This window comes from Natrix helvetica (genome assembly GCF_964273705.1).
Source record: "Natrix helvetica genome assembly, chromosome: 1".
NCBI lineage: Eukaryota > Metazoa > Chordata > Lepidosauria > Squamata > Natricidae > Natrix > Natrix helvetica.
The window spans coordinates 201,167,973-201,195,400 of record NC_138548.1 but is presented as its reverse complement, the minus strand read 5'-3'; the positions used below and the strand labels follow the sequence as shown (position 1 = coordinate 201,195,400).

The window sequence follows — 27,428 nt, the reverse complement described above, 5'->3', positions numbered from 1 at the left end:
TTGCATTTATATATTTACACTTATATACACTTATTTCTTATACTGTATATTTAAATTCACACATACAAACTCGAACATACTTTAAAAAGTATGCCATGTGTTGGACAATTTGCCTGCAGAATGGCTTCTCTCCCTCTCTCCCTTGCAAATCTTATTGCAGAGCCCCTCTTCTCACAGTTGATTTCAACAGCAAACAGATCCATTTCCTACTCAGATGAAGAAGAACCATATTTGGCAGTCTACCAACTGCTATAAAAGTGGCTGGAAGACTGTCAACTGTTTATTAAAAAAATACTTGAAAAAATCTTAGAGGTCTTAATAGAGTCAGCATCACTGAAGAGGGCAGTTGAGGAGAGTTATCCACATCTATCCATCTTCCTCTCTTTAAGAATCACATTCGGGTAGGAGAGAAATGGAATTCCTGGAACAGTCCCAAGGCTACAGAGAAGACTTCTTGTAGGAGCTCGGTTATTCTCTATTCTCAGTTTGCATGACATGGCTGGATAGAAGAGGTTAGTTTAGGTCCCAATACTGTTGTATGAATCCTCTGTAACTTGATGCTGACCTAGTGTATCCCAATATACTGCTGGGCCTTCTGTTTTCCCTTCCTTTGATCTCATTTGCAATTGCAATTAATGTATGGAGTAAAGTTCTTGGTGTACAGCATTCAGACAACAAGGGATCAAACCAATCCCAGAAGACTTTGATTTGAGGCAATAGTTGGTGGCTTGAGCCCTAAATTTTAACCTCTGTTTCTGTCTTTTTTATTTAATAGTTTTTATTAACTTTCACTATGAGATAAAAATATGGGGGGGGGGAAACAAAAGTTAGAAAACTGAGAAAAAAGAGAAATGCAAAGAAAGAGAAAAATTGCTAGTGATTTCTGACTTTTCTCAGTGCGGTAAAATACAAATAAATTGCAATCTCGATCCTTTGCTTTGCATTTTACAATATTTTGAACAATTGCTATAATAACAAAAATCACCAAAACCTAAAATCAAAGTTTCATTTTTTTCAATTTTAAGGAAAAAGTCCACAAAAGTACCTGTTTCTGTGTTGTTTCCACACATGAACAGGTCCAACTATTGTGGATGTCATGCAGAAAAACCTTGTGTGGCATCTTGTCACTAGAGAGCAGGCTAGTTTATCATGAGAATTCCCTCCCACCCACTCCCCGCTCCCACCCGCCTCAAGAGTAGCCGATACCTGTTCCAGAGTGGAGAAGATGCTGCAGAGCAGGGAGTGAAGGATGGACAATTCCAGGGCCAGGTCAATTGAGTCATTATAGGCACTCAATGCTATGGTACTACCAGGGCTTGAAACGCTAGTGAGAAATGATTTCATGGTATACCAGTTGTGCTCAAGAAACTCATTCATGAAACTCATATAGGCCTCCTTTTCCCCAAACCTATGGGAAATAAAATACCATGTCACTGTAATGGAGAGAAGAACGGCTGAACCCTGTAGATCAGAGATCCATCCCTTTTGCCCCTGGTACTGCTGGCCAGATGGAGAACTTATCATTCCTGCTGAGACAATCCATTTAATTTTCTGAATTGGGAAAGTCAGTGGATTCCACTGTCCCTCGGGCTGCCAATGCAGTGCAACTGGCTAATATAAAGCTGCTCAGCTCTTGCCTTCTTGCACCGCAAGATCTTCCCTGCTCTTTCAGCTTGACTCCTGCCTTTTCTTGAGCAGATGGTTCCTTGCAGCATAGATGCCAATGGAAAATATCCTATATACCTAGGTTTGAGAGCCCAGAACCAGCCTTAAATACCATAATAATATTTGAAGGCCTTGGATACAGGTAAAGTTTTACAGAAAGGCTCATAGGCATCTCATTTTCCAAGGCATTATGATGGTCTTGGAACTGGGCTGAGTTTGGTTCAAAGCCCTGCCATAGAGGCATCGTCTAAACAACTTCTCTCTATGTACTTAATCAGCAAAATAAGTTTAAACAATAACCCAGTTCAGGGTTTTTGAAGCTGTGTTTTACAGAACCTGAGGGTTCCATGGAGGTGAGGTGGGGAATTCCATTCAAATGCAGCCAGGGCATCCATAGAACATCTGTCTGATCATAATGAATATAAATCACCAGGACCTGATGAATTACAAACCAGAGTTCTGAAGGAGCTGGCAGATGACATCTCAGAACCACTGTACCATATCTTTCAAATATCTTGGAGCACCGGGGAACAAGCAGAGGACTGGAAAAGAGCTGATGTGGTTCCCATCTAAATAAATAAATGGGGGGGGACCAGACCCAGGAAACTACAGACCAATCAGCCTAACATCAATACCCAGAAAGACACTGGAAAAGATAATAAAAAAACAGACCTGCCAACATCTAGAAATGAGTAAAGTAATAACTAGAAGTCAGCATGGGTTTGTTAAAAGTAGATCATGCCAAACCAATCTCATTTCATTCATCAACATAGTGATTTAATTAGTAGACCAGCAAAATACTGTGGACATAATATACTTAGATTTCAGCAAGGCATTCGACAAAGTAGACCACAACCTACTTCTTGGTAAGCTAGAAAAAAGTGGGATAGATAGCATCACCATCAGATGAATTTGTAACTGGCTGACAAACCATATTCAACGAGTAGTCCTTAATGGGTCTACATCTACTGTACATGGAGGGAAGTAAGCAGTGGGATACTACAAGGTTCCGTCTTAGGCCCAGTACTCTTCAATATCTTCATAAACAACTTAGATGAGGGAATAGAATGGGAATTTACCACATTTGCAGGTGATACTAAGCTGGCAGGAATAGCCAACGTTCTACATCAAGGCTGTAAAACTCCCAGCCCACCGGCTGGAGGCTTCACACGCTGGCCACACCCATGCCTGGTTTAGTGAAGGGGGAAAAAGTCCCCATACGTCACGTGACACCACCATGATGACTTGAGTTTGACACCCCTGCTCTAATCTTGATAGGCTCAAGATCCAAATGGATCTTTACATATTTGAACACTGGGCCCATCTACAAATGAAATTCAGTGTAGAGAAAAGTAAAGTCTTATACTTAGGCAAGAAAAGCCAAAAGTACCCATATAGACTGGGTGAAATCAGGCTTAATAGTAGTAACTGTGGACAACCAATTAAATATGAGCCAAAAAAAGCGAAAAAAAGTGAATATGATCCTAGGTTGCGTTAACAGAGGGATACAATCAAGATCAAGTGAGGTACTAATACTACTCTATAAAGCCTTAGTAAGACCACACCTATAATACTGCATCCAGTTTTGGTCAAAACAAGAGCAACCAAGATGATTAGGGGACTGGAGGCTAAAACATAGGATGAATGGTTGCAAGTGTTCGGCATGGCTAGCCTAGTGAGGAGAAGAACCAGGGGAGACATGATAGCAGTGTTCCATTATTTGAGGGGCTGCCACAGAGAGGAGGGGGATCAACCTATTTTCCAAAGCACCCAAAGGCCAGACAAGGAATTATGGATGGAAACTGATGGAGAGATTAACAGCTTGTCTTTAGAATTTGTGGATACTTCATCACTGGAAGCTTTCAAGAAGAGACTGGACTGGCTGTTGTCAGAAATGTTATAGGGTCTCCTGCTGGAGCAGGTGATTGGACTAGATGACCTACAAGGTCCATTCCAACTCTGTTATTCTATTCGATTCTATTCTATTCTATTCAAAACACAGGACCTGTTCTCACTCTCTCTCACATACTCAGATACACACAAATCACAGGCACTATTTTCTAGATGAGTTCTAGAATTTTTTTTAAAAAACCATAGTTTCTGTGATTGAAAACATTTGAACCCCTCTCCCCAACCTAGTTCCTCATAAGGCCACTATAAGCCTAAGAAGCCAGCTAGATTGAACAAACATCCCAGCTATTCAGCACATCTTTACTGTTGTGCTGTGCCAACCAGAGGTTGATGGGAAAACCCCCAAAGCAAGGCACAAATGTAATAGATCTGTTTTCTACCCTACAATTGTAGATGTAATAGGTGCTCTACAATTGTATAGATTTAAAAGACAGCAGAGAAACTCATGGACAATGGAGGCCAATAATGGCTATCTATTTGAATCACCTGAAAGAAAAAAATATCATTATGACTGCAATTTCAACTCAGTCATATGGAGCTAGGTACACTTTAGCATATAGTTGTGTAGTTGTGCAAAGATTCAGGTAATCAGATTTAGATTATTGTACATTATATCATTATTAACATGTGGGAGATCTCAAAATCCTGACTGCCAATTCATTGAAAGGAGAGAAAAATAGAGGAGTATCATTCCTGTAATTATTTTCCCTACATCCCCACTTTAAAAAGTGTTTTTTTCTGATATCTTGAACCGATATTATTTATGATGGGTTTTTTTAAATTGTACTTGATTATGTTATGCATTAAACAATAATTGTATTTTTTGCTTTTGCATAGTTCCATAATTGGAAAGTCTGTTGCCTCCAGATGCTTTTTCAAAATCTTCTGAACCTTCTGCATGTGCTTACAGAAGCATATAATGTCATTGCTCTAATGATCAATGCACTCCTTTTCATGGGACAGGCTAGAATCATAGAATCAAAAAGCTGGAAGGGACCCGAAGTTCTTTTAGTCCAACCCAATGCCCAAGGCAGAAGACATTCTTCCATCCTAGACAAATGGCTGTCAATCTTTTTTTGAAGCCCTAGTTTGTACCTGAAGTCAAGTTTCTAGAATTCTGAAAAAGGGACCTGGTTACTTACGTGGTGAAATTGGCCAGGTTCTGAATAACCTTGGCCACCAGGGTGAGGGTGCGGGAGGTGATGTCATCCGGGTATTTCTGTGTGAGGCCAAAAAGACTGGGGGACATAATGGCTGGACAAAGGAAGCGTAAGAATAGAGAAGCAGAGACAAGTCGCTGGCCAATGTCCACCTTGCCCCGCAACTGGCACACCTCTTGCCAGGCTGTGAAAATCTCGTTAAGCTCAGCTGGAAAGGAGCTGCAGAGAAAAAAGAGATGACAGGCTGAAAGAGAGCCTAAAGGCATACTGGTCACTACTGATCCAGACAGTTGTTGCAGCCATGTCTTCTGGCTAAACAACCTCGCCTGGATATATTGAATTTTGTTTCAGAGTATGCTTGGGTCTGGATGGAGTGACCAACCACAACAATTTGCCTATAGCCAGCCCAGGGACCTTGCTCAGAAACATCTGAGGATCCCACTTGTAGCCAATTCAACTTATTACTGCAAAGTCGTTTACATATACTCTCACGTGAAAGTGAGCTTCTTACACTAAGATAAGGGTAAATTGCAAATGTATACTCGTTATACTTAACTTTATATGCTAAACCTCTTCTAGCAGAACAACAATTTTTCTAGTTCATTTGGGCCTATAGACTGTGTGCTAGAGGAGCCATCAAAGGTCCTAGATCAGGCCCTTTTGTTTCAGTCATTTGGGAAACCAGCAACCCAGCAATTCCTCTACAAAGCAGATCTGGTTCCCCTCAGTGGTGGCAGTAAAGAAAACTCCCTGACAACCCTGGTTGATACTCAAGTACGCACTTGCTGGACGTAGTAATCCTTAGGAAGACTTCTTCACAGAGTTGCTGCAGATGGTTGCGATTGTCAGCCAGGTCACGGGGAGGGCATTTGCTTGGGTCTACTTCACAGCAATCCTCCAAAAAGTTTGGCTGGGTTATAATATCACCTGTGAGACATTCCCCATAGGTTACTGTTAGGTGACTGGGATGGCATAGATCAGTGATGGCTAACCTTCTTGCCATCACATGCCAAAAGCGAGGGGAGCGCAGGGGGGGCGTGCCCACATGTGCCAACACCCCTAATTCTACTCTAATTCTCCTCCCTGCACATGCACACGACAACCCTGCACATGCTCGCAACCCACCCACCCCCCGCTTTTGGCGCGCGATGGCACGGTGGACCCGTTTCCTCCCCCCAGGCACCAGAGGGTTTCTTGCCTCCCCCCCCCAGGCCCTCCGGAGGCTGGAAATGGTCCGTTTTCCAACTTCTGGTTTGCATGTTTGCATGTTTCTCTAAAAACAGCCCAACTTGTAAACTGGAAGTTTGGAAACAGACTTCCGGGGTCCCTGTGGGTTGTTTTTTGCCCTCTGGAGGCTGAAAAACGGCTGAAAATGAAGACCAAAATCAGCTGGCCAGCGCACAAATGCATGCTGGACCTGACAGGGCAACACCTCACGTGTCTGAAGAAATGGCTCCGTGTGCCACCTGTGCCACGCGTGCCATAGGTTCGCCATCACGGGCATAGATGCTTGCAGAGCCATAGTTATGGGTCATAACCCACAATGATATTTCTAACTTAGTTTCTTGTCTCCAGTTCTTGTCTCCACTGATACATTTTTTGATGAGCCTATCATTGCTTATTAAAGACATAATGATAGCCATATTCTATCAATGCTAATGATGAATTTAGCTAGTTTTTCAGGGTCCCTCTGAACTGTAAAGAACCAAAGTCTGATAGTTATTATCAGACATAGATTTCTCTTACCATCTTGACTCACAATTCGCCTTATGTACTATGTAACGATTATAGGCACTAACCCTCAGTGCATTTTTGTTAGTATTATAAAGCAGAATTTCTAAGTTAACTTACTTAATGTGGCCAGCAGGTATGGACTTCCCACCAGCTTCATGTACTCATCAATGGCCTTGGTGGCTAGCGTGTTTTCACGAAAAATCAAAGCTTCCCGGTCACCAAAACGGTCTAGCTCGGCTACGCCTAAGTCAATGAGAAAATCCTGCAATGAAAATGGGAAGGGTGTCAATAGAATAAGTCCCATCCTGTTTTGAGTCCACATTTAAAACCCACTTTCAACCAGCTCAGGATGTTAGGCAAAGGGTAAAATGATACCAGGTTTTTCTCCTGTGGACCCAAGAGCCACCTTGGCAGCTAAAAAGAATAATCCCACAATGCCAGGTGATATAGCAATAAAACAGCCCACGAGGGAAAAATCAGCATGACAGCATGAAGAAAATTCTTATGATGAATCTGGGTATCAGGTTGTTTCCCAGCATCTTAATGCCAGTCTACCTATTACTAAAATGAACAATACCTTGGCTTTGCCTGTGCTTTGCAAGACCCGCACTAGGACACTCATCAGCTCTTCCTTGTCTCTGGCGCTGAGGCTGGGCTCCAATGAAGCACATAAGTCCCGATAATGGAAAGTGAGATATTCAGCAAATTCTTTGTACTGTACGATGGGCAACACTTTGAAATTGCAGTATCGTCCTCGGAGTCGAAGGGTGGGCATGTTTGGCTTCTCTTTGCCCAGTGGGAACCATCTCTCCACGGGCTGGTGCATAGCAGCCAGCTCCTTTAGAGGAACAGACACACTGGTAATGGGGCTCTCCTTTGGCCACAGTCCTTCTTCTTCCTGTACCAGGCAGACCTGTAGTTCTACAGCTGGTGGAAGAGTCTTGAGGTCAAAGTGCTCACCCCAGAAGAGAGTTCCTATGGGGCTGGCTTGCTTGGCTGTTGTGCGGGCATACAGGATTCCATCCAATTGGATTTCACAGTGGTAGTGCTTCCTGGGAGACAAGTTTCGGGCTTCATATACCCAAAGATTTAACCTGTGTTCCATCCGTTGGCAGTTGTCCTGGAAAATGGATGCATGGGACAATATTAAGAGCTGGGATTGGATGCAAAACAAGATGTGCTACAACTTGTGCAGTGTGGCACGTGTTGAATTGTAATTCCTATGAAAGCCACACTTCTACCATAAGTACTGAAGACAACTGTTGTCAAGTGTGTGTGTGTGTGTGTGTGTGTGTGTGTGTATTGGTAGTAGATCAGAGTCAATGGAATTCAAGATGCGATAGACTTTAAATCTATTATGGGCATGAAGGAACTCGAGACTGATGATGTGTTTGACCCTCCCTTGAGCTCAACCAGGTCAACTCTACAACTATGTGGTAATACACAAAACCTTTAGATATGAAGGTGAAGTCACAAAGAAAAGGCAAGAAATAAACATGATTAGGTCCAAAGCAGATGAAAGATTAAGGATTTGCTGGTGGGAGTAGTGGGTAGACACACAAGTGGGAGAGGCTGGAGGGGCCTGTCAGTGCTTACAAGCACTACCAGCTCTTTATGACTTCTTGGTCCTAAAGACTAGAATTTCTGCTTTGGATGAATAACTGAGATAAGAACAGAGACCATGGCAGAAGAATAGTAAGGAAGATTTTTTATAAGGAGAAAGAAAGTGGTGTGGGTGAAAGGAGTTTCCTATGGAAAAGTATCTCCATTTTATGAACAGTACAAGTCAAAACTGCTTTACCATACTGGGATGGACAGCTTGACGTAAGTTCTCCATCCAATGGGTTCTCTCAGCAGCAGATGAACAGTTAAAGCAGTAGCGTTTCCCAGCCCTCAGGATCTAAGAGAGGAGAATTCTAGTTAAGACATGCCCTGGGCCAGGCTGGTTTCTTCTATCATTCAGGAGTAACAGTCCCTTTGTCAGGATTAACAAAGTGAGGGAGCAGTAAGCAGCTGTAATATTGTTTATTGCATGATTCATGATTGCCAAAAGAGCAGGGTTTCATGTAATACTGTATATTCATCTTGAGATATCAGACTAAGCCGATTTGCCATGACTATCAGAGAGCAGAGAACACTTATGTTTATGCAGTTCAGGCAGCAAGATGTTTTGGGCTGGAGCTGCCCTGTGACAAAGGGTATACTGTACAAGTTAAGCCTTTTATAGGCTTTTATAGACCCTGGCAGCCAAGAACTTCCTGAAGCCCTTCATCTAGCCAGAACAACCTTATGGATGAATTTCAGACTGAAGGTAGGTGAATCTCCAGAACCACTTGCAGAATGTAGAAATATTCATTACTGAATCAAGTGATGAAATAATATATAATTATTCTATACCTCAAAGCAGTGCTGCTCTCCCACAAGGCTGCTATGAAGTGGTCGGATCAAGACATCTTTCTCATTGCTCAGGTCCAGGGTGAGAGCTGGGCCAGGCAAGGCCTCCCTGTAGGAAGCAACAGAAAGGCCAGGACAGAATAAGAAATCGAATGTGTCCATGAACTCCAGTGTACTTGCAAAAATCAATTATTATCTGGACCTATTGCTATTCAGAAATTATTTTCAGATCATCAGTTAACTGAGGGAGCCATTGTAGGCCTGCTCTTCCTGCTAGGATTAGACTAGAACTGAGTGAGGCACCAGAAGAGGAGGAGCCCCGTCCAAAAGACTCAAAAGTTTCTACTACAGTCATCCTCCAACCTTCCCAAACCATATCCTGGAAAAGAGGCTTTGCTTCAGAATTCAGGGAGTCAGGGAGTCAGTGACCCATTGTCTTGTAGATCTGCCAGGATGAGGTGTAGGCATACCTGAGCAAAGTCCAAAGACCACACTCTGAACCCAGAAGCTTATTTGGGGTGAGAAAATTGGAAATGTATTCCACAACAAGGCCCTGATGATAAGTCACAAATGAAGTAAACTGTGAAAATGATTGTTTGGGCTCAAGCCAGAGCTGAAGTAATAGATAAACTTGCTGTACTCCATGTGTCCATCTTTTTGACGGTGCATCTGCTTTTTTGGGCTCCCCTACCAGACAGTTCCTGAGTAAGTGGAGACATTTAACTAACTCAAGTTTGGGCCAAGTTAGAAATGACTTGGAAGACCATCTGGAATGTGAAGGCTATTATCTAGACTGGGAAGTTGAAAAAACATCCTGGAGGATTGGATGGTAAAGTGCTTCCATAATGCTGCCCCCAAAACTACCCGGATGGAGTCAGCTTGATTAAAGGGCATCTTTAATTTACCAGCTAGTTCTTTGGCCTTTTCATATAGCTGAAATTTGAGCCCAATGTCAGGAGGTAGAGTTGAGAAACACTGGCAAAATATCGCGATAAAACAAGTTATACGATGTGCCAATCAGTTAAATATGCTCTAGAAACCATGAGTTGCTGCAGGATGAAATTTTTTTTTAATTCAACCATTCAGTAGTGGAGAGAGCAGGGGTACCTGGCAATTTATCAGTTTTTGAGAAGTAACACTGATTCTCAGTATTTCTCAATCATATTTTGAATCTTCCTAACAATCTTCTGACAGCAGCATTTTTATTATGTCTGGAAAGCGCTCAGTTTGTTTGCTAAATATGAGAAGCCCTTTGTTCCACTGCTGGAATATTAGGAGTTCTGGGGACAGCTATGACTGCTACTGCTACATGCCGCCTTAAGGCAGCAGTAAATTAGTAATAATAAAAGAGTAAATATAGCATCCTTTCGTGGCATTTTAAGCTATCAGGAAGACATTGACCTAGCAATCTTTTATGTGCCATAATAGTTACAGTACTTTATAAAGATGCTTTCAGTCTTAATTTTTTTATTTTCTCTTGCACAATTCTCCAATATTTTTCTCTGTTATAAAACATTCAGATCTTTTGTTTTGGGTTGGACTATCAGTCTCCCCCAACTGGTATATTTCACATGAATCCCCCACCACCACAAAGTATGGCCCATCTAGAAAGCATTGGATTGGGGAAATCTGGATTTAATGAATGGAAGCCCAGAGAACAGACAAATAACATTTTGGGGCCATATCTCAAACTGGCTGTCAGGATACCAGTTGAAACATAAAGAATAGTATGAGCCCATCACACCTAAACCAATATGTTCAGTAAAACAACGTGAATCAAGAAAGAGGTGCACAAGATAACGCACAAGATGAGAATTCCTGTTGGAGCCTACCTATTGTCATTCACAACAGATTCACCTGAGGCATCAGTATTAGGATGGACCCGTCCCTTCCGATCTCTGAACCGTCTCCAAAGTATCCCCTGGAAATAGGATGAGAAAAAGGAATAATTATGAGGATTTTCCTACCCTTGAAGCAAAGGGGCATAGCTAAAAAAAAGGTAGAATTTTTTTTGGCCCTGTTTTCTTCCAAGGTTCTCAGCCTTTCACAAGCCAACCCAGGCAATGTCTCTCACAGCAGAGAGCAAGAATAAACGGGCTATGCTTTAGCAAAATACTTGTGGAGCTGTTGAGACCAACTCCAAGGCACATATCATAGCCAAAGACAGCACCTCCCCAAATGAGCGTCCCTCAAGGCCTCAAATGTTGATTTTGATTTTAATGTGGGAAATTTGGAGATAAGGCAGCTAGAACAAGTGACTGAGCAATTGGTGGAGGAGGGATGAAGCAGAAAGGCACAATGATCTGCATTGACTGAGGGAGGACAAGAATAATGTGGCAAGCTGCTACAACTCTGAAGTAACTTTCCTAGAATAGGATTTTTATTCCAGATTCTGGAACACCTGGGGAAAACGAAACTAGGGAAAGCCACAGAGAGACCCTGAGAAGTTAGGGTGTCATCAAAAGAGTGCCTTTACTTGACTTTCTTGCTCTGCATACCCCTCTCCCCCACGTCTCTTGTACCTTCACATTGCCAAGCTGGGTGCCTGAAGAAGCATCCTGGAAAGCCTTTTTCTCAGGAGCCTGTCCTCCTATGAAAAACTCTGCTGGAACGAAGTAAAATAAATGGAAGTCAAACACAGTGAAACAGCTGGGGGATGAAGGAATTATAGAATCAAAGGGTTGGAAGAAACGTTTGAAACTTTTCTAATCCCACCTGCCTAATTCTGGTATCATCTCAGAGAAGTTTACTAAGATTTTCTTGAAAATTTCATTGATAAAGCACCATAATGACAGGAAAGAGGCTGTTCTTAACAGCTCTCATACTCAAGAAATTCTTCCTTATTTCAGATTTAGACTTCCCTCTTTAAAGCTTCTACCCATTGCCCTTTCTTGGGTATTACAGAGAATAAATCCACATCTTCTTTCTTGTAATAGCTCTTATAGTATTGGAAGACTGCTATCCCTTAGCCTTCTCTTTCTTAGGCTGAAGAGTTCCTATAACCATTCTTCATAGGATTTAACTTCAAAGCCTTTGTCACTCTTCTCTGCATTCTTTCCAATTCCTCAGCATGCTTCTTGTACTGTAGAAATTCAAACTGGGCACAGTATTCGAGATATGCTGTGCCCAGTACAGCACAGAGCAAAACTATCACATACCATTATCCTAACAGTATATAACCGTGATGGCGAACCTATGGCACGCGTGCCACAAGTGGCACGTGGAGCCATTTGTCAGGGCACGTGAGGCGCTGAATTCACCTTTTTAAAAGCTATTTTTCGCCTTCCCCAGGCTCGAGGCTTTATAGGAGCCTGGGGAGGGCAAAAAGAGCCTCCCCCGCCCCCCCAGAGGCTTCAGGGACCGTCCCTGAAGCCTTCGGAACGCTTAAAACCACCCTCCGAGCAAACCGGAAGTGACTTCCGGGTTGCTCAGAGGGTCGTTTTAAGCGTTCCGAAGGCTTCAGGGAAGCCTCCGAACAGTCCCCGAAGCCTCCGGAGGGCCTCCGGGGGGTCAGGGGAGGCTCTTTTCGCCCTCCCCAGGCTCCTATAAAGCCCCTGGAGCCTGGGGAGGGCAAAAAAAATGTAAAAATGGGGGGTCGCACGTTCTGCGCGCATGCGCACTGGGGGGTGTCGCACATTGTATTATGGGTGCGGCACGCCCGCACTCGACCCCCCTGCGCTCCCCCCACTTGTGGCACACGAGCCAAAAAAGGTTCGCCATCACTGGTATATAAGAACGTAGTGGTTCTTTTGTTAGCTGCAATACATTGCTAGCCTGTGCTTAATCTGTGGTCTATTCCATGAATACCCAATCAAATAAATGGGTTCACTTAATGACCACAGCATTCACGTAGGGACTATCATGTTTGCTTAATGACTGCTGTGAAAAAGGCCAGAAATTTACTTCGAGAAATGTGCCTTGTCTTAGAACCATAATGTTTTACAATCGTAATTTTGGACTCGATTATGGTTGTAAGTTAAGGACTAGCTGTATCCACAACATTAAATAAATAAATAAAAGCAGAAAGTTTTCTCTGGCACAACCTATTTTTAACAAACTCATGCCTTGTTCCTTTTAAAGTACTTTAAAACTAATTGCTTGATTATCTTTTCTAGGATTTTTTTAAAGTACCAATATCAGGTTTGCAGTTTCTTGAGTCCACTTTTTTCCCTTTTTGTACTCAGTAGCCTAATCTGTGGTCCTTTTAATTCTGAGGGGCTATCCACTCTTCCAGGAAAGAGCTCAGATTTCACTGAGACCAACAGCAAATTTAAGCCCCATGAAACCCAAACCTGAGCACCTCAGTATCCCATCAAACCCCACAGTGATGGCTTCAATGCTATTGGATGGGTGGTGGGAGATGTAAGAGAGGGATGGTCAAATATCAAGGTTTCTTACTTTCCAAAAATTTCAACCCACGGGAATATTAATCTCTCAATCCTTAGAAAAGGAGTGTCAAATTCGCAGCCTGCAGGCTGGATGCATCATGTGTTGGCCATGCCCACGCCCGTTTTAGCGAAGGGGGAAAAGTCACGATAACATCACATGATGCCCCCATGATGACAGAGCAGATATGGAAATCCCCATGCATTAAACTCCTTTGCAATTTCTCACTTCTTTGGGTTTTAACTAGTGTGCATGTTCCTAACATCCAAGCCTTGGATGGAAACTTTGGCTTTTGCCATCCCAACCACAAGAAACCCCTGTCTGAAGAACCAATAAACTATTTACATTTGAGATATGATGATCTACCCGAAGACCAATCTCCTGGTAATATCTCAAAATAAATGGAAAAATGAGGCATTTGCTAAGAGTTTAAAATGCCTTGCTGTGTGGATTAAAGTGCTAATCCCAATTAAATGTCTGGTCATTCTTACAGACAAAACAAAATGGCAAGAGCATCACAGTGCCAAGCAGTCCTGCTGATCACTCTTCAACTCCAAGGAAACAGTTAATATGCTTAAGAAATACTTGATATCAGTAATAGGGTGAATGAGACAGAACAAGTTGAAATTAAATCCAGCTACCCCTTCTTCATTTCCAGTCAGCTGGGCACACATTTAGCCTAATGGTATGTGTGTAAGAGAGAGATAACACTCACTATTCTCCTTATCTGGTCGGAATATTGAGTTATTCTCTGAAACAGAATTGCTGGATCGTTTCCGCTTCTCAAGTAGATTCTAAAACAGAAGAGAGAACTCTGTAGGTAGATTCACTATTTTGATACGTATATTATTATTAATCTGCCCTCAACCCCATAACCTCTGAGCATGCTTAGATTCTGCTCCTGCTCTTTCTTCAATTCCAAAAGTCAGAGATGCTCCCACCTCCTCATCTCTGCTCCATAACATCAGCCGTCCGTCCTGCAGAGATAAGTTAGCCACATCCCAAGGAGGAACACCCATTCTTGGAATCAACTGGACAACAGAATCATCACCTGTAGGGAGGAATATGGATATAATGTGTGAATGAGCTGGAATTATAACTCTAATCTTACCAGGATAAGACCTCCAATATATGATATAGAAAAGTGAGCACTTCTCACATTTTCATTCCCACCATCATGGAGCCTTTTCCAAAGGTACAAGTACAGATTAGATGAAGCCTGGCTCAAAAAGAGGAACTGTGAGAAGGACCTTGGAGTCCTAGTGGATGATCACATAAATATGAGCCAGAAGGGTATGGAAGCACCAGGGATGGGCATTGGAGGGGTCCCCTACTGTACGGCAGCTTGTTGGAACCCCCCAGGCTCAGCGGCAGCCGGTGGGGTTTTTTTCCAGCTTCGCCCCAGGAGCCGGGGAGCAGAAGGGGGGCATGTTTGCCCCTTCGCCGAATGGGCTCCGGAAGAAATAAGTTAATCAAAGGAAGCGTGGCTGAAATGTTGGTTGTGGAAGATCCTTCCTAATCTTTTCAACTATCGGTAACGGATAAGCAGCAGGCTATCGTAAGTTTCTGTTCAATCTATTTAAAACCGAAGATTAGAGGGGGGAGTTTTTTTTTCTAACCCCCCCCCTCGGACAAAGCGGCATTCAAACTCTCTCTCTCCACTTTGGAATGGAGAGAGAACAAAGGCTGACTTGCCACTCGAATTAACTATGTGAGAAAGACTGAAATCACAGTTGCAAGAGTGCTTGCTGAGCTGTTTTTAAAAATCAAAACTTTTGCTCTTCTCCCTGTGAAAAGGAGGAGTCAAGATGGCTCCCCTCTGTTCCCATTTTTGTACTTATAAATGAAGTCTGCCTTTTGAAACCACCCTGGGGGGGGGGGGAATGATAATTTCTGGCATCTTTTAATACCTCCCTTGAGGGTGCTCTAGATCTCTTCTGCTTCGTGGACTTTCTGGATTTGATTATTTGGTTTTTCCCTTCCTGCTGTACCTCTGTTTCTTGGAACAGTGAAGGAGAATTAACTTTTTACTTTCGGATTCGCCTGCTACCTTGGACCAGCCCGGCTGCGCAATCCAGTGACGCCATTTTCTTTGGAAAAGACTTACCATCTCTGAACTTAGACAATGGGACCTAAGAAACCACCAACGGGCAAGTCACTTTCAGCTCCTGCCTCAGCGACTTCCAGTCCAAGTACCCAGCAGCCAAAAATTACTTCATTGCTACAAAAAGAAGCGGCTGGAGAGAGCTCAAAAGAACTGTCAACCAAATGTTTCAGGAAATTATGAGAGGTCAAAACGAACTGAGGAAGGAAGTGGCAGACCTCAAAGATGAACTCAGAGGGGTACAATTGCGGTGAATTGCGGTGCTGGAGGAGAGAGCAGCTGGGATGGAGGAAAAGGTTAAGGAGGTCCGAAAGGGAAATTTAGAACTGGAAAATTTTATGGCCAAAATAGAATTTGAAAGAATGTCTTTTTTTCTCAGGTTCCAGAATCTACCAGAGATAGAAAATGAAGATCTTAAAGATATTATGAGCACAATTTTAGCAGAATACCTTAAGAGAAACAAAGAGCAGATGTGGTGGGATATGGACCTGGTCTATAGAATTAATTCAGCATATGCCAGAACCCATAATGTTCCAAGACAAGTATATGTTAAATTCCTCAGGAGGACCACAAGAGATGAGGTGCTAGGGGCCCAAAGGGAGGGACCTCTAAAATACCAAGATAAAGAAATTACCATTTTAAAGCAAATTCCGAAAAAGATTAGAGAAAAAAGGAGGTAGTATACAACAGAGGAATTTGGTTTAGATGGTTATTGCCAGAAGGAATGCTGATTTTCTGGGAGGGAAGCCGAATTAGAATTAAGACAGTGGATGAGACCGAGGCCTTTATTAAAAAAACATTTTTCTCTCCCAGAGGACGAAGATAGCGAAGGTGGGGGAAAAGGCAGCAATGTACAAGACATGGGGAAGGGGGGGGGCATGGCTCCACCTGGGGGCAGGGAGGAGGGAGCAATATCGAAAAGGCTCAGGTCACAAAAATAAATATATCTGAAATATTATTGTAATTGTTGATATATCAGAAAGTGACAAAGAAAGAGATGATTGAACACATGGCTGATATAAAGTAAGAATTATGTTTATGCTATCCTTTATATGTTATTTTTAAAATTGTAGAAGCATGAGATTGGGGGGGATTTCTATTACTAACATGGGAGCTACCAAATTTTTCTATGTACCCTATTACCTTTTCCCCATAAATGTTTTAAAACCAATTATAATTTTTTTTACAAAAACATAGAACCATATAAGAATCCTTCTTTTTATCCAGTTTTTTGTTCAGCTGACCCAGAACAAACTGCTGAATGTCACTTTGCTTCTGCAATTAAAAACCTCCTTCCGAGCAGCTTCTGAAGACTTTTCAGTTTAAAGCAGGAGTCTCCAAAGTTTGCAAGATTAAGACTTGTGGACTTCAACTCCCAGAATTCACCAGCCAGCCATGTTGCTAAGTTTGGAGACTCCTGATTTAAGGCATTTTTTTTCTCCTTTGCCAAGCGATCTGGCAAGGCTGAAAAGTGAGTCCTGATTTTTTCCATTTAACACCTCCCTCTTTTTTCTTTCTCTTTCTTTCTCCCTTCTCTTCCCTCCCTTCCTTCCTTCTTTCTTTCTCCCTTGAAGCACCCCCAAGCACCCCATTTTTGACTCCAGAGGGCTGCAGGGAGGCTTGCTAGGCGCACACACCCACAGCCCATTTTGCTAGCAGGCCTCTCTGCAGCCCCTGCAAGGAAAAATGGGGCATGGGGGGCGCTGCACCACCAGCACCCTGTGCCCCGTTTTGGGCCTAGCAGGCCTCCTGTCAATGTCTAAAGCATTTCCATGACTACTATCAACTTGAGAAGGGAGGAAAATTCCATGCATATTTTTGTGATTGATGACATCAGGCAGAGGGGAGGAGACACAGAGGTAAAGTTCAGACACCATTAAGTGGGATTTAGTTTTGGCTCCATAGCAGTCCGTGCCAAGATGTTAGTCCTAATAAATGAATGGGGTTTTTTTAAACTTTGTCTCGAGGCTCGTAAATTAATTAGGTCAGCTCTTGGGAACTTCACACCTCCCTGCACTTACCTGAGAGCCAAAACAGTGTGCATGAGGACTCCTGGATGGGTCGGGGTGGAATGGATGGGGCCAGTCAGAGGTGGTATTTACCAGTTCTCTGAACCAGGCAAAATTTCCATTACCAGTTCACAAGAATCTATTAGAACCAGCTGAATACCACCTCTGGCTGTATCCCACTTTCTGCATTTTGCACAGAAATATACACATACACACACAGAGGCACTGCTGGCATACAAGATACTTTTGTGCATGTTAAAATACCCCCACATGTGCTCATCTGTGAATAACTTTTAATATTCTAGCTGTACACAGATGTATTCATGTACTACTAAAACCTTTTTTTTACTTTGCTATTCACACTCTCCAGAGAATGGAGTATGCATATATGTAATTATATGTGTGTGTCTATGTGTGTGTGTGTGTGTGTGTGAATGTGTGAAATTAGGCATTCTATGCAACTTGCGCAACCTGATTACCCTATCCCCCAGCCAGTCTGCCAAGCTGCAAAAGTTCTGGCCTACATAAATCTTTCCATGCAATATGATTTATAAAGTTCTGTAGAAAAAATCAATCATAATTTAATCCTAAAGTTATTTTCATCATTGTGATTTTCCCCACATGCTCCCACTTCCAGAATCATTTATTTCAATGGTCAAGAAATAACAGAAAATGATGGGACTTCCGGGTGGCACCGTAGGCATTGGAAGATGTTTCTTTGGGAACGCCAGCCTCGAGAACGCCAGCCTCGAGATACGCTGCTAGAACAGCGTAAACCAGCTGTCAAGCGGCTTGAAAACTCTCCCCTCGGGAAAAGAGGGGGAGGAGAGCAGCTGGGCATTAAGGGTAGAGCTCCCCATAAACCCGCAGGAGTAATTCTGTGGTGAGAAGGGTAGCTCCCCAGCAGCCCGACAAAGCTCCGCATCTCGGGACGTTTCTGCTGCAGCAGAAACAAAACGTCGCAACCACCCCATGCAATCAATGCTTATCTACATCTGAATAAAAATCAGGCAAAGCAAATACGGGAGTTTTTATAATTGCGAGCACAAACCTTAACTCCGATGCAGTTTTACTTCCTTCTGTGAAAATTGAAAATAACAAAGGGTAATAAAGATGGCATCTCCAAGTCAAAGGGTGTGATCATCCAGCAAGATTGGCCAAAATGTACCCCTAATTGTTGGAGATGCAATCACAAGCCTGGAACATTCTATCACATGTGGTGGACGTGCCCCAACACAAGGAAGTACTGGTGCAAAATTCGAAAGTGGTTAGAAGAAATCACTGAGCGAAAAATAGAACTCAAAACAGAAGCATTCTTACTAGGACTACTGGATCAAAAAATGGACAAACAATCTCAATACATAACCATACATATACTCACAGCAGCCAGGATTGCCTTCGCACAAAATTGGAAAAAAACTAATACACCCTCAGACGAAACTACAATCAGGAAAATACTTGAGTGTGCAGAAATGGACAAAATGACAATAGAACTAAAGGAAAGAGAAGAATCGGACTTTTATAATGTTTGGAATAAAATATACAAGTGGCTAGAAATTAAAAGCCAAAACAGGAAATAGAGAACACAAATAGATGGAGATACCAATAATGAATATTACTATAAAGGTTTATACTATGCTTGTTACATCATAGGACAAGGCTATAGTAATAGGAAGGCAATGCAGAAGGGAGAATTATAAAGCTAGGCAGGAAAGCCGATATTGAAAGCTGTAAAATTACTCTATATTGTTATGTATGTTCCGTGTTTTGTTTTGTCTTATTGTGGCTTTTTTTTCCTTGTTGTGTCTATTTTACTGTTTTTAAATATTAAAATATTCAATAAAATTATTTATAAAACAAAACAAAACTTAAAAGGAAAGTATTTGTTAATTGTTTGTTATCGTCGCTAAAGTCTCAAGAGCTCATGTCTAAAGTTACAAGATTTAACAAACTTGGGGATTAAGTGGACTTTCTGGACTCAATAAGTTGGTGGCTGGAAAGTGTGATTTGGATATTCGAAAGTGCTTTTAAAACAAACCAATATAAGTGCCTCTAAGAGGCTGGAACGGATACACAAATGGTGACATTTGAAGCTCTCCGGGGCGCTTTGGAGGCACAAATTTTGTTTTTGCAGGAGGGGATTGCAACTGCCGTTAAAAATGTGTCTGATGAAATGTCTGAAATTAAGGACTTAATTCAAACCCGTAGTCCACAAATAAGAGAGGCTACAGTGGATGTGTTTAAGGGGTCATTTGTTTTTGCAACATCATTGGGCGATAGGGTGGAAGAAATCACTCAGTCTAATGGGAATTTGGAGAATAAAGTAGATGAGCTTCAAATCAAGATTGAAAAATCATAGGCAGAAGTTACAATGATACAATACACAGTGATGGAATTTGTTTTGAGAATAAGAGGTTTGAAAGAATATAGCGAAGAAAATTTGAAAGAAATTTTTGTAGAAGCTTTCACTCAATTAACTGGTGAACTAAAAGTAGAATATGGTTGGCAGACTGAAAAAACCTATCAGATTAGTTCATGGATCGTCAGACAGAGACAACTATCAAGAGATAATGCAATCTTCTTTGTTATCAGGGAAACAAGAAATGGAATACTACAAGCGTTCCACGATCCAGGATAAATCCAAAAGAAGAATCAGAAAAAATTAACAGGATGTGAGATAGTAAAAAAGGTTACATAAATTTATGCAAGAATAAAATTTGATAGAGACTCTTTATAAGATGCTTTTAGATGGTTTTTAGATCTTAAAAAGTTAGTTTGTGTGTATCTCAACTTATAATTTAAATGGAAATGTGATTGTGTTGATGCTATGTATTATTATGTATGGTGGATTTGTAAGGAAACTAAAGCATTTTGAAGTTCACTCCTCAGTTGTTTTTGCTAAGTATAATTACAGACTGTATATTTATAGAGACTAGGTTGATTTTGAACTTAATAATGGCAACAAGATTGCGGGAAGAAGGAAGAATTGCTTATAATTCAAGATTGGACGTTAAAGGTAGTAAATCTAGCAGAGATGGCGAAAATTTCAGTATATTGGAAAGACTGTTCAGAAGAGAAATACAAGTCGAAATGGAGACTATGGACTGACTATATTTAAAATAAACATTGGACAAAGGAACTTTAATTAGTCTAGGAATGAATAAGGAATGTTATATAGTTTATCTAAATTTTGTTTAATAAAAGGGGAGTTAAAGTACAAGAGGGAGCAAAGATGTTATAGTTAGTTAGCCTATGTTAGTGTATGATTGTTAAAGGTTTATACCCTGTATTTGCTTTGGGAAGTTGGGGGGAGGGAGGCTTGGAGGGGTGGTAGGGTTGGGTGGAGGGAGGGAGGGGAGGGGAAGGGGAAAATATTTGTAAAAATTTATTAAAACTTCTTAATAAAAAAAGTACTGATATTAAAAGTGGATAGTAACATACATGCTCAAAAAAAAATAACTATAAAAATACAAGAAATAACAGAGAAAATGATGACATTAAGGTAGGATGCAGCAGGAACAAATGGTGAGAGAAGGGGTCAAATTTTCTGCTCCCTCCTTCCATCTTGGAATTATGATTGAGTTCTGATTAGAAGCCTTGCTAATTAGAGCAACTTTGCAACATCCATGGGATGCCATAGAAGCAGTATGGTGATGATACTTTGCTCAGCTGACTGCCTCACTTCTTTCCTTCAAAGCATGGGGCCTGCTATGAAATCACTGCAGATAGATAGTGAGGGACAGGAGCACTTGCATAATACATAAAAACCTAATCCCATTTTATATGATTATCTGTCCAACCAATTAATGTTGATTCAAATATTGCGCTGCCTTTTGTAGGAAAAAAGGCTAGCAGCTAGTTGCTGAACAAAAGCCACTGCATAATACGTTTAGTCACATCTCTGATTACTTTCAGTTTTAGTAAAGAGTTTAGACTATTGTGACAGCAAGAGGATACAGTTGACTCATCCATGCAAGTCTGAACCACTTCTTATATTCTGACATGAATAATTAGGATGTCTGTTTCGAGATCAAATTGAATAAGCCTAATCTTACTTCTTTTTGCTATTTATATTGAAAATGTATATGCATAATTCCTTAACTGGGAGATCCGGCTTCTATAATTTAAGTCATTAAGATGAGTTTAGACAATAAAGTTTGGGGTAGGGGTTAAGGCACCCAGCTAGAAATTGGAAGACTTTGAATTCTGCTATTTTACACGTAAGACTAGTTAGGTGATACTCTCTCAGCCCTAGAGACAAGACAACAGCAAACTGCTTCTGAAAAACTTGCCAAGAAATGTAGACATATATCCCAAAAATGCAAATATGTTTTTAAAAAATTCTAGCAAAATAATTGATATCAGAAATGGAGGATATGGCAACAGTCTTTATTAAAAGTTTGCAGTACAAACATTTTCCCATGCAGCAGGAAATTGCCCATGGAAGTTTGGGTAATCTGGGAAAGAAATATGATCTACAAATAATGAATATAATCTCCATTCCCGCTTCCCTACACTATTTTCTGGCATCTTTTCCTTCAATATCTCATAATCCCCAGTGAATGACGAACTGCTGATTAGGGGATAAGTAATCTAGGTCATGAACATGTATGCATGTGTTTATTTTGTGGTACAAATTAATTAGAATAAGGGGACTTCCAATGATTTCATTATAAAAACAGTAATATCTTTTTAGTGATGTTGGAAGAAATATCCGTTTGGTTCAGTTCCAAGCTGGGAGAAAGACACTGGAAACATGGAGGCTGATTGGAAAGATGGTCTATTGATGAAGCAGAACTACATGTGATTCTGGGCGGCTGATACAATGGAGTTGAGAGTGGCTAGGTTTTATACCTTCTTTGGGCTTTGTATCTGAGCTTCCTGTTCCTGTGCAAGAACATGTTCTTTAATATTCTATTGGCGGTTGTCAGATTCCTATGGGGTCATGCAGGGGTTATGTAGGGGTCATAGCTGACTCTATAGGCAAAAGAGAAAATGCAAATTCTAGGTGTTTGTCTGAGCTAATCTGGTCAACCTCTGGCTTATTGTTTATCTCAGCTCCCAGGTTTCTGGGACTTTGAAGTTTGGGCTGCAATGAAGGGGCTTGTGTTCTGAAAGGGTGTTGAGAAATGCCTACTGTGACTAATTGGCTTTTGGCCTCTGTTGGATCTTGGGTGAAGGGCTGTTTTCTAATCTTATCATTCTGCTATTGTTAGCTGTCAAACTGCTGCAAGCAGTTTCAAAATATCCTGTCTTGAATGGATTTCCCTCTGGAGTATTGCTTTGCTTATGAATAGAGCCATCTAGATAGTTGGCTTCTTCTTTCAATAAACTCTTTATTTCTTAAGCACTGACATCTGCTGTGGGCTATTAAGAAAAGTGGGGGCTGCTTTCTGTCTCTAAAAACATGTTTCTCAATTTCTCCCTTTGGGGAAATATAATATATTTTTTAATATTCCTCAAAATATTTCATTCTTCGGGGGGGGGGGGCGCTTCCCATAGTAGAAAGATATGCATTTGAAGAATCTTTGAAGCTGAATTTCTATTGCAACTTATTGGCTTGAGGGCTATATCACAGTTGGCAGGATATTTTTTTTCTATTTTTAAATTTATTTTTATTTTTAGCCAATTAAAGTGTCTGTTAAATAATAATGCTCACTATTAGACTGCAAAAAGTTATTAAGAAAAACCAAATTAAGAAAAGCTTGTGGATGGGATGAGATTAGGACAAACAAGTCCTTGCATGTTCAATGGATTTCCAGCGGTTAAGTGTATTGCAAAGGGAGGGGGTGGCAGACTGAGGCCTTGTGAAGAAATGGACAGGGAGAAAGTTTTAGGGAATGATTTTTAGACAGGTATTTTTTTAAAAAAAAAAGAAAGAAAAGAAAGAAGCTTAGTTTTCTTAGAAATAGTTGCCAACAATTACCATTTTGTTCAATTTGTACCCACAATGTAACATAAGCACCCCAAGATTTAAAAGGAAAGTCCTAGAGATCAGCAATGTACTCTAAAGCACACTGCAATGAAACTTGGCTTCATCTTAACAATACACAGAGCCTGATGTCCATGTTCATATCCCATTGTCACACCCAGCTGTCACGTTTTCACAAAAGGATTGCTGTCTTGGAAGCAGGCAGGCAAGGATGCCCATCACAAGCAGGTTCACAGATTGTCACAGAAAAAAAATCCTTCTGACAAAAAGAAAGAAAGAAAAGAGAGAGAGAGAGAGAGAGAGAGAGAGAGAGAGAGAGGAGGGAGGGGGAAGATAGATAGATAGATAGATAGATAGATAGATAGATAGATAGATAGATGGATGGATGGATGGATGGATGGATGGATGGATGGATGGATGGATGGACGGACGGACGGACGGACGGACGGACGGACGGACGGACAGACAGACAGACAGACAGACAGACAGACAGACAGATAGATAGATAGATAGATAGATAGATCTTCTACTGATCATTTTATTAGGACACATTTTATTGTGACTCATGTTAAGCTCAACCAGAAATCGAAACTGAGTCATATCAATGAGATCTCCTGACACTCCATTTTCACAAAACTCGAAAGCCAGTACAATGTAGACAAAGTATAAGTGTGGTTTCTCTCCACTTGCCGAGAACTTTGCTACGGTACTTACTTAGTAACAATAACACTTCCTTTTGCACAAAAGCTTAAAAACAATTAAGTATTTTATTGCACAATACTTTCCAAACTGTGGCTAAAGGCAAGCATTATTATTCTCTAAAATGGTCAAAGAGAGGCAAATTCCTGGACAGAAGAGAAATAATAATAATAAGTCCAGTTAATGATTCCAGCTGAGTAGCGTATGACATGTAATTTTTTTAAATAATAATAATAATAATAATAATAATAATAATAATAATAATAATAATAATAATAATAATAATAATAATAATAATAATAATACATGTAATACGCTACTCAGCTGGAATCATCAACTGGACTTTGGCTGAACTGGAAAATTTGGACCGGAAAACATGCAAACTTTTGAATATGTACCATGCTTTACATCCACAAAGTGACATTGATAGGTTGTACCTGCCAAGAAAAATAAGGGGCAAGGGTCTATTGCAAATCCATCAAACTGTAGAAGAAGAAAAACAAAGTTTGAATGATTATGTGAACCAAAGTACAGAAAAATTATTGCAGGCTGTGAAAACGGAGAACAGCATAAAAACAACAGAAACAAAGGCAGAATATAAGGAAAAACAGCTGGATGACAGATTAAATAGATGGAAAACCAAAGCTTTGTATGGACAGCACTTGAAAAATATTGAAGGAAAATGTGATTACAACTTGACATGGACATGGCTTAAAATGGGAACTATCAAGAAAGAAAAGGAAGGTTTAATACTGGCTGCTCAAGAACAAGCACTACAAACTAATGAAAGCAAAGATACCAAAATCCACTGACAACTCAAACTGCTGGCTTTGGAACAACAAAGTTGCAACATTTAATATGTGGATGCAGCAAAATTGCACAAACTGATTAAAAAACTAGACACGACCGAGTTGCTAAATTAATCCATTGGTCATTATGTAAAAAATACAACTTCCAAAAAGTCATGGGAGCACAAAGTGGAAAAAGTTACCGAAAATGAGAAGGTGAAGATCTTGTGGGACTTTCAAATACAGACAGATCATCATTTGGAACACAACACGCCAAATATCACGGTTGTCGAAGGCCGAAGCGTACAGTTAACACGTAACAATGATACCCATTGTCATTGGGGCACTTGGTACCATGTCCAAGAATTTTATAAGATAAATCAAGAAATTGCAGCTTTCTGCAATAACACCAGCAGAACTGCAAAAAACTGCACTTCTCGGAACATATTTTAAGAAGATACTTAGTTGATACCTAGGATGCTGGCAGTAACCCATATCAACCTTTAGCACCAATCAGTGGTATTTGTGAGGCATTTTTGAATGTTCAGTTGGCTGAGTTTCATGTTTAATGAATAAAAGAAATAATAATAATAAACAATAAACAGTGATAACCATTGTCATTGGGGCACTTGGTGCCATGTCCAAGAATTTTACAAAACACATAAAGAAATTGCAGCTTCCTGCAATAACACCAGCGGAACTGCAAAAAAACTGCACTACTAGGAACATCATATATTTTAAAATGATACTTGTTTGATACCTAGGATGCTGGCAGCAACCCATATTAACCATGAGCACCAGTCAATGGTATTTGTGATGAATTTTTGAATGTTCAGTTGACTTTTTTTTAATGAATAAAGTATATAATAACAACAACAACGACAATCCCCTAAGAATTGGATGGAGGATTATGAAAGGAGATCCCACATACAATAACTAACTCAAGTTTCAACAGGCCAGGAGTGTGCCAATTTAGCTCAAGCAATCCAAATCCTGTGGCATGGCTTCAGCATATCAATTCAGGAGCACGAACTCCTTACTCTATCTGTAACCCAGTGGAGAAGGCCACCATCACCACTACTTTTTTTTTCTGTTCTAGAAATTGCATCAGGCATGCCTGCATGAATTTTGGATAAAAAACACAGAATGAGCCCTATCGATATAGATAAAGGGGCAGCGGCACCAGATAGGATGGAGCATATGTGGGGGAAATGTAGGGTAATTCTAAATGCCAGGTACTTGTACTCTGGGCTGCTTCAGGGGTGCTGCAATTGGCTTAACAAATTTCTGTCCAGGTCGCTGTGCAGTCCAGACCGTGGCTGCCACAACACCTGACTAATTGTTCCCCTGCTTCTTGCTCTTCAGTGCAGGAAAGATAAGCCTCAGTGGCTGGCCTCTGTATAGGCAACCTACCCTTTCTTTTTAAAGATTATAACACTTCTCACTAGTCCTTGTTCTTTTCCTTTGTTTTCCAAGATGTTTGCATACATGATGCCAGGCCAAAAATCTAAGAATGACATGTGGGAATTCTCCCAGGCTGAGTTATTTATTGTTTCCACACCTATACATAGAACCTTGCCAGATTGTGCATCTACCACATATTCTGTGAACTACTATGGAGGGACTGTCTTCACCCTCTTTCTCTCACTCAACAGCTTCTTTACAAGCCATTGAAGGGGGGGGGGAGGAAGCTTCTGACCAGCTGAGAATATTGCAACCCAGCAGGTCAGCATGAAATAACCATATAAAGGAGCAACCAGCCACTGCAGTGGGGAAGTATGCCAGGCACTGTAGCTAATTGGAGTTGGGGATGTCACTAGATTGCAATGAAGCATGGGGAACCAACTGTTTAAGATGCTTAGGACAGAAAACAGAACTTTCAAAGCTGAGCTTCAGAGAACAGATGGGGAGCGCATTTACAGAAGATGGCAATGAACAGAAAACATTGCTGTCTTTTCCTGCAGTCAGAAAATGGTGGCTGATAGGTATTGGTGATGAGGAAAGCAGAAAGTGTATATCTGGTCTTGGACCATGGCCTAATTCTACTAACTATTCCTCTACACCCGCTGGATCGTAATTGGCAGGATAATGTAGCCTCCCTTACCTTTGCTTGTTTCCTTGGTCTCCCTCACTGTTTGGGAGGGGGCCTCTTGGTTCTTCCAATGAGACATGGAACGCAGGTACTTCCTCACACTGAGCTTGCTGCTTCTCTCTTGGGTCTTGCTCATCCTGCCTGGCAGAGAGATAGCCCTCTGGAAGATAGATCTCTTGGTGGCCGCTCTGCTATCTTGGGAAACCAATGGCGGGAGATCATTGTGTCCAGGCTCAGGAACTTCACTCTCAGGCTGGCTTTGTACTCGCTTCCATTTCTGTATCTTGCGCTTGCACCTGCTGCTTTCTGATCCATAGTGAATAGGTCCCAATTCTGGCACCTTCTCCCCAATTGGCATTACTGTCTGCCATAGGTAGGCCTTAAGTAAAGTTGAGTCCTCTGTTTCAGGCTGAGCTGCCATCTGTCAAATCAAAAAAAAAAGGAAAGAAGAGCCATTTCACAAAAGTAACAGCACTAGAACCTCCATTGCCAAGCATACCATAGTCAAGGTAGCCCTACATTCATATTTCTAAACCAAAATTATCTCTTCTGAC

At 41.2% G+C, this 27,428-nt stretch overlaps 1 protein-coding gene across 6 annotated transcripts in view; it reads right to left on the bottom strand.

Moving 5' to 3' along the window:
- Positions 1-27,428, bottom strand: part of RASAL3 (RAS protein activator like 3) — a 53,874-nt gene that overhangs the window by 10,569 nt on the left and 15,877 nt on the right. For 5 of the 6 annotated variants that reach the window (XR_014176133.1, XM_081961758.1, XM_081961759.1 and 2 more), the window contains 12 exons: positions 26,887-27,295; positions 14,192-14,301; positions 13,966-14,044; positions 11,387-11,469; positions 10,697-10,785; positions 8,868-8,973; positions 8,272-8,370; positions 7,048-7,590; positions 6,588-6,732; positions 5,519-5,663; positions 4,719-4,955; positions 1,207-1,408 (listed from right to left, as the gene is read on the bottom strand). Coding sequence is in view for 5 of the 6 variants with exons in the window: in XM_081961758.1 (XP_081817884.1) it covers positions 1,207-1,408; positions 4,719-4,955; positions 5,519-5,663; positions 6,588-6,732; positions 7,048-7,590; positions 8,272-8,370; positions 8,868-8,973; positions 10,697-10,785; positions 11,387-11,469; positions 13,966-14,044; positions 14,192-14,301; positions 26,887-27,295 (2,247 nt within the window). In the remaining variant the exon portion in view is untranslated. The remainder of the gene's footprint in view (positions 1-1,206; positions 1,409-4,718; positions 4,956-5,518; positions 5,664-6,587; positions 6,733-7,047; positions 7,591-8,271; positions 8,371-8,867; positions 8,974-10,696; positions 10,786-11,386; positions 11,470-13,965; positions 14,045-14,191; positions 14,302-26,886; positions 27,296-27,428) is intronic. The other variant, XM_081961762.1, reaches the window with a different exon arrangement.